We start from the raw sequence: 7,603 nt of genomic DNA on the forward strand, positions 1-7,603 counted from the left end.
TGCCTTTGATTTTGAATGGTATTTTTCTTCCCGGCATGAAATCTCAGTTAGTGATTTTTTTTCTGTTGGTCACTTAGAAAGGTGTTTTTCCGACATGACAGGATTTATATTACTTTGGAGAGGTCTCTTTTCTTCTTGTCTTTTTTCCTTCCGATACTAAGATTTTTCTTTATCGTGGGCTTTCAGAAATTTCATTGCGATGCACCATTGGTATGGTTTTGTGCATACTTCTCTCAAAAGGTATGTTGAGTATCTTGGCTCTGTGGATTTGTAGTTTACTCAAATGTGAGGAAATTTTGAGAAATCTTTCTTCAAGTATTTCTTCTGACCTCCCCCTCTCCTTCTGGAATTTTGTTCGCATCTGTGACTCTGCTTATAATATTCTGCATCTTGCTGAAAGCTTCATCTTTTGTTGTGTTTTGTTTTCAGTTTTTCTGGGCTTCCTTTTGGACATTTTCATTTACTAAGGACACAATCACTGATTTTTTCATCTGTTGTGCCAATCTTCTGTCAACCCCATCCAGTCTAATTTTTATTTTGCAATTTTTTATCTCTAAAAGTTCCAAGTAGGTTTTATTTTCTTTAATTTCTTCATCTTCATATAGCCTATGTAACATACTTATAATACCTGTTTTATTGATGCATCTGCTAATTCAACACTTCTGTATCATTTTATATGGATGGCTTTCCCTGCCCTTAGTTGGAAGTTATTTTTTGCGTGCCTGGACTTATGGTTTGTTTATACAATGTCATTGGTCAACTTTTTGTTGTTTCCTTTAAGTTGTGTTGGAGTTTGTTCTTGGATGCAGTTAAGTTTACTTGGAATACAGTACATCCTTTGACGACTTCCTTAAAAAGCTTTGTTGGGATGAACGCAAAACAATTTTTAGTGTAGGGCTAATTAACTCTTATTTCCGATATGCCCCTCAAAGAGTCTACCAGATGGCCTGTGTTTTCAAAGACCTTTCCACTTTAGCTGTTGGGAACACAAACTGTTCTGTATATATTCTTCTCTAACTCTTGTGAGTTTCTTCTCATACATTTGTAAGTCTCTGCAAGTCTGATTTCTCTCCCTGACTTACTCCTGAGAAATCACAAGCCTTCCTAGTTTGTTTCACTTCTCCCAGAGAACTCCATCCCTTGAATGCCTATTTCTACTGCTGGAAAATTATTATTTAATTTTTTTCTAGTTTTCTAACTGTTTAAGACAGTAGAGTTAATCCCATTTCTATTATTATAGCATTGATAAAAGTAGAGGTTCTACTACTAGACCACATTCGAAGTAGAAATACATGTTAATTTTAAAAAATTATGTTTTTATTATTTGTTCTTTTTAAAATTCCACTTGGGGGATGCTGTTAATATATCATTTAAACTACCTGCTGTTATTGTTTTGTACACTACTGGTTGTGTCTACATTCTTTTTCCTGAAGTCCCTGAGGTTAAATGATGGTAAAGACTTCTGATATTTCTGTTGTTGTGTCTTAGATTATAAAAATAGTTTCATTTTTAAGCTTATTTTATTTGTCCTCACTATGACTAAAGTTTATTGATTTTTACAGGTGAGAAAATTAAAATTGAGAATTGTTTTTTTACCAGCCTTCATTAACAGTTTAAAGAATTTTCCTTTTTTTACATCACTTACTCATTGTCGGGCTGGAGCGATAGCACAGCAGTAGGGTGTTTGCCTTGCACGCAGCCAACATGGCCAACCCGAGTTCGATTCCTCCGCCCCTCTCGGAGAGCCCGGCAAGCTACCGAGAGTATCTCGCCCGCACGGCAGAGCCTGGCAAGCTCCCCGTGACGTATTCGATATGCCAGACACAGTAACAAGAAGTCTCACGATGGAGACGTTACTGGGCCCGCTCGAGCAAATCGATGAACAACGGGAGGACCGTGGACCGTGGACTCATGGTCACTTCAATGTCTAGCTGATTCCTTAATCTTTTCTGTAAAGTGAGCATGCTTTCTTGGATTTCCCATTTCCATTCCTCTCTGTACTATCCATAAAACACAAAATTGCAAACATTGCACTTGCCCCAGTTTCTGTTTCCTAGGAGTACTTCCTAGTATCTAATTTTGGTAACATGTAACGTGTATTATTTTTTTTTACAAAAAATAGAATCATATAGTAATTAGTTATCATCATTATAGATAATGTATGCCAGAGATAAAGTGAGACATTATAATGGGAAGAATGGAATGAGCCTCCAGAGACTTCAGTTCTAGTCCTTTGTCTGCCGCTGTCAATCTTTGTAACCTTTGGGAGCACATTTCATTGCTATCCTCTTGAATTTCCTCACCTGAGAATTAGTGCGCTGATTTTTTTATGCACCTTAAAGTGTTCATATTTGCAACGCTATGTACAGACATGTAGCAAATTCTGGTTGAATGCCATATATGCAAAGTTTCAGAGTAACAGTACCATTGCACAAAATTCTGTTTTATGTGTTGTTAGGAATATAAGTGGAGTCTGCTCAGGAAGGCCAAGACCACAGTGCTTCTCTAACAAGTTTTGTGGATGGGAATAGACTCAAAGAAATAGCAATAAGTGCTTAAAACATGACCTGCTTTTTCTCACAGAAACTATGAGGATTACTTTGTCAAAGCCCAGAAAGTAAGGCGTCTCATTGCTAACGACTTTGGGAGTGTTTTTAAGTCTGGGGTGGACGTCCTGCTCACCCCCACCACCTTGAGGGAGGCAGTACCGTACCTGGAGTTCATCAAAGAGGACAATAGAACGCGAAGTGCCCAGGAAGATGTCTTCACCCAGGCCGTCAATCTGGCAGGTGAGCACCCTCGAGATTATTCTCCACAGGGCCTGACTGAGTGCTGCTTCCTCAGGCTCCGCTGAGTACAGTTTTCTTGTCTGTCAGCGATACTTTTCTGAACTGTTTACCTAGAGAATTATAAATGCCGACTGTCCAGAATCATGCTTTCAACATCCATTCCACATCAGCAGAGAAAGTCTTTCTTTCTTTCTTTCTTTCTTTCTTTCTTTCTTTCTTTCTTTCTTTTTTTCTTTCTTTCTTTCTTTCTTTCTTTCTTTTTGACTTCAATATATTATGGCAATTTCTGTTATTATTTTTGATGCTCAGTTTGGGTTGCAAAAATCTTTTGGGTTACATGTACCCTTTAGGCCTAGCCTCAGTAACTATTCCTCAGCTAGTGAGATGGCAAAAATTCAAGAACACTGTCAAAGAAAATATATGGGGGAAAGTATTTTGTAGATAAAAGTATAAACTAATAAAACTCCTGGGCCAGAGAAATGTCTCCACAAGTTGAAGTGCATTCTTTGTATGGAGGAGTCCTCCAATACTTGGCACTTCATGGTCCCCTGAGCATGGCCAGGAGTGATCCCCCCAAAAAACAAGAAAAAAAGTTTGCAGTATCTGGTTATATATGCAATGATCCTTTTTTACCTGACAAACTCTCAAGAATATTAAAAAATGCATACACATAAGGTATTTACTAGAGCATAAGCATGAAATAGTAAAATACTAAAAACCAAAATGCTGAACCATTGACAAGTATTTGAATAAATTATGCAAAAGCTCCTTTCTGGAAAGTATTCTGCAGCTATGAAAAAAGGAATTATGACTCTGAAGTAAGAAAGTGATTTCCAAGGAAATGTTGGTTTTATTCTGTTTTTGGATTTGGGGGCCACATCTCGTGACACTTAGGCACTACGGAGTTCCTGGGATTGAACTGGGCTTGGCCACCTACAACTTAATCCTTGTACTAGGTACTAGCTCTCTGCACCATCCTCTCAAAGAAGTTGTGAAGTGAACATAGAAAGGTACTATAGCATGTATACACTTTTTTTTTTCACTCTTTGAAACTTATCCTGTCTTGTACTTGCTAGCACTGGAGAGTATGAGAATTTCTCCTGCTTGGAATGAAGAAACAATAAGCTAATGGGCACCTCTCTTCCCCTCAGGCTTGCCGGCTGTCAACGTCCCTGTGTCCCTCTCGAGCAAAGGGCTGCCGCTTGGACTGCAGTTTATTGGACAGGCATTTTGTGACCAGAAGCTTCTTACAGTTGCCAAGTGGTTTGAAAAACAAGTGCAGTTCCCTGTCATCCAACTTCCAGAACTAATGGATGATTGTTCTTCCATCTTTGAAAATAATCAAATGCCATCTCTTTCTCTAAAACAGTAGTGATAAACAAATCAGGTGTATTGGAATAACTTTCAGAGATTTTATTTTTCTAGACAAGGCAAATGATCTTATAAAACTCTTGTTAGTAGGTTTATTGCTAGCAGTCATTCCTTGGAATAATTTTTTTAAATTCTTTTGATGCACTTAATTATAAATAGTCTGTCAGTGTTCATTAAGCATCCACCAAAAACAAAGTATATTTGTCTTTGTATTTGCAGCAGATGTTCCCAGAACATGGTGCATTTAAAAAAAAACAGAACTTGGGCTGGAGCTCGCACGTGGCTATTGTAGTTCAGTACCACATATGGTCCCCCAAGCACCACCGGGAGTGATCCTTGAATACAGAGCTGAGAATAAGCCCAGAGCACCTCCAGGTGTGGCCCAGAAACCAATCCAACATAATGCCATAAAAATAAATCAGAAAAAATTCTCTTTGTCATTAGCACCAACTAAAGCAGTCAGTGCTATCTTCTGAGACACCTTGAAGAGCCAGGCAGACAGGTAGCTCAGCAGTAAGGGAGCTTGCTCAGGGAATGTTGAAATGTAAAACATAATAATGTGCAGATATTTGCCTGTGAGTGCGGATATTTGTCTGGGGGTGCTGGGCAGAGGAGCAGTGGGCGCAGTCGGCAGTGTTCCCGGATCCAGAGTCTCACAGAGAGGTGGGGGCTGGGGAGGGGTGGGGGTGGAGAGAAAAATCTCTCTTGAGGGAGCACAAGGTGCAGTGGCTCCTTCATATTTCCTTAAAAGTAGAATTGGAGCCGCGAGACTTTTTCCTTTTCCTACCCAAGGTTAAATCTTACTCCTGCTAATTCAGAGCAGCATCCTAAGGGCATCAGCTGATGTGAAAAGTTGGCAAATAAACATTTGCCCTTTCTTTATGTATGTATAAGTTGAAATAAAATTTTTTTCAAAGACTCTTTAAAAAAGAGTTTTATAGGTTTTGTTTTATAGCTCTACTTGAGCCCCACTAATGATATAAGTCTGGAAATAGGGTTGCTATAGAATCTTGACAGTTCTCACAAAATTCCTACCTCACTTTTACTTGATAGTACCCTAAATGATACCTAACTATTTCCTTTCCCTCCATCTTGTGAATCAAGCAGTAGGGTGCAAGTTGAAAAACCACTATTCCACTTTGCCAAATCAGTGGGAATTTAAGTGAGAATGGTTTCTGTGTCTGAGCAAATGCATCCTGAAATTGTTTGTGGCAGAGCTGCTACAAAAGAACACTTGGAAAGGCAAAGGTGCTTCAAGTCTAAGATGAGTTTTCACATAAGACAAGAGCAAACCAAGCAAAACTTAGGTTTATTTAGCCACAAAAGCATTACCAGGATAAAAAAAAAAAAATCTGCAAAGCAATCACCAAAACTTGACTCCCCAATACTACATAGAGCCAAGGGTACAAGTAGAAAAACCACTATTCCAGGGGAGCCCATACTTTTGTTACTAAGAACCACACTTGGTTCAGTTGAAACCAAGGACACAAGATGTTCCCTCCGAATAACTTGTTGCCTGGGATCAGGAAAGTCCAGAGACCAGCTAGAAAAGATTGCATGGTTTATACAAGTTAGAACAATGGCAAGACTGGTGAGTCCTGGTAGAAAATCATCTATAATTTCTCATGGAGACCAAAAAAAAAAAAATCAAAATTAGACCAGAATCTGAAGGACATTGAAAAGACATCTGGTTGACCGCATCCTGGATAATCCTAGGGAGATCTACAACCATGTGTTCTTGTGTCATCTGTCGGGAGACTGTTAGGCATGCTTAAGCATTGAAAGTGTGAGAGAGTGGGGAATTTCCCAGTAGTTTCCCTAGTTTGGTAGGACCTCAGATCGGAAAATCAGATAACCCTGGTTTTGAATCCTATTATATTACCTTTTACAGTCTGTGTAGACTTGTAAGTATCATGGCCTGTGCAATATGGGTATTATCTACTCCCTGGGATGTTTGAGAGAGGTAAGTGTAAATAATGTACTGATTACATAGCTCAATCCCTGACAGAACAGGCTCTCAGTGCTTTGTAGATATTCAATTGTGAATTTAAGTCATTTTCTCAGAAACACCTCACTGTGTACCTGCCCTTGGCCATATAGCAACTGAAAGAAAATGTATACTAAAGGCCCAATTCTGCAGCTCTGAGGATCTAGTTTTCTTTGAGAATAGTTTAAAATATGTGGAAATCCCCAGGGATGTAGTTCAGTGATTGAGCACAACCTTGTATGTGAGACCATTTTATCTCCTTGGACCACGCCCATTGTGAGTATAACCCAGGAGCACTGCCAATGCAGTCCCCAGTGCATTACAACCACATGTGTGACCCCTGGACATTACAACAGCAGTAAATGGAAGGGTAGGAGGAAGTAAATTTTCTTAAAGATTTTTATGTTATATGGAAGTACTGGCAGAGGGACAAAGTCACGCGGGTTCCTGGGCCGAGATCTCCAAGCCTACTCGGATTCGGGCCGAGCATCCTCCACCCAGATCCTCCAAATTCCAGAAGGCGGGGGTCTCCCACCAACTGGCCCCCTGGCGCCGTGTAATCCCATCAACGGCCAAGACTCAGAGACTATAAAAACCAGCTCCCGGAACCGCGCGGCGGCATTCACGGCCGCGCGACATCTTATTATGACATCTTATAATCTCATTCCTACTTTGGACAAACTGGCAGGTTACCGAATGTAGCCTGCCCACATGGCAGAGTCTGGCAAACTCCCTGTGGCGTACCCAATATGCCAAATACCAGTAACAATGATGGGTCTCATTCTCCTAAAGAGCCTTGAATATAATCTCAGGGCTAGGATGAAGGAGACGTTACTATGGCCTGCTCGAGGCAGTCGACGAATAACAGGATGATTTGTGATTGTGATTGATTGTGATGGAAGTACTGTATAGCAGAACCTGGCAAGCTACCCATGGCACATTCAATATGCAAAAAACAGTAACAACAGGGCCTCATTCCCCTGACCCTGAAAGAACCTCCAATACAACAGCTGCTAAAATCTCAGGGCTGGGAAGAATGAGGCGTTACTGGCGCCCACTCAAGTAAATCAGTGATCAACAGGATGACAGTGATGCAATGATGGAAGTACTAATAGCCTACATATATTTTTTTAAATTTTTTTTTATGAATAATTGACTATACAAAGGTCTGAGGTCTTCAAAAATCCCTGCATTCTGCCAACATGTTGAGCCTGGGTTTTGTGGTCCTGGGTCTAATGAAAGAAGAGCATGTACTTAACTCTTGAGCCACATCCCTGTCCCCAGCAAGATAGTTAAGAATGAAAGGGGGCTGGAACAATAGCACAGCGGGTAGGGTGTTTGGCTTGCTGACACTGGTTTGATTCCATGCATTCCCAGCATCCCATGTGGTCCCCCCAAGCACTTCCAGGAGTAATTCCTAAGTGCAGAGCCAGGAGTAACCCCTGTGCATCGCTGG

The 7,603-nt window shown here is 40.4% G+C and overlaps 1 protein-coding gene across 1 annotated transcript in view; it reads left to right on the forward strand.

Moving 5' to 3' along the window:
- Positions 1-4,824, forward strand: part of QRSL1 (glutaminyl-tRNA amidotransferase subunit QRSL1) — a 32,827-nt gene extending 28,003 nt beyond the window's left edge. Inside the window, exons 10-11 of the mRNA XM_056125080.1 lie at positions 2,584-2,789; positions 3,941-4,824. Coding sequence (XP_055981055.1) covers positions 2,584-2,789; positions 3,941-4,161 — 427 coding nt within the window. The 3' untranslated portion in view covers positions 4,162-4,824. The remainder of the gene's footprint in view (positions 1-2,583; positions 2,790-3,940) is intronic.
- The last annotated feature ends 2,779 nt before the right edge of the window (positions 4,825-7,603 follow it).

Source organism: Sorex fumeus, unplaced genomic scaffold (assembly GCF_029834395.1).
Source record: "Sorex fumeus unplaced genomic scaffold, SorFum_2.1 ptg000054l, whole genome shotgun sequence".
In the NCBI taxonomy this organism is placed as follows: domain Eukaryota; kingdom Metazoa; phylum Chordata; class Mammalia; order Eulipotyphla; family Soricidae; genus Sorex; species Sorex fumeus.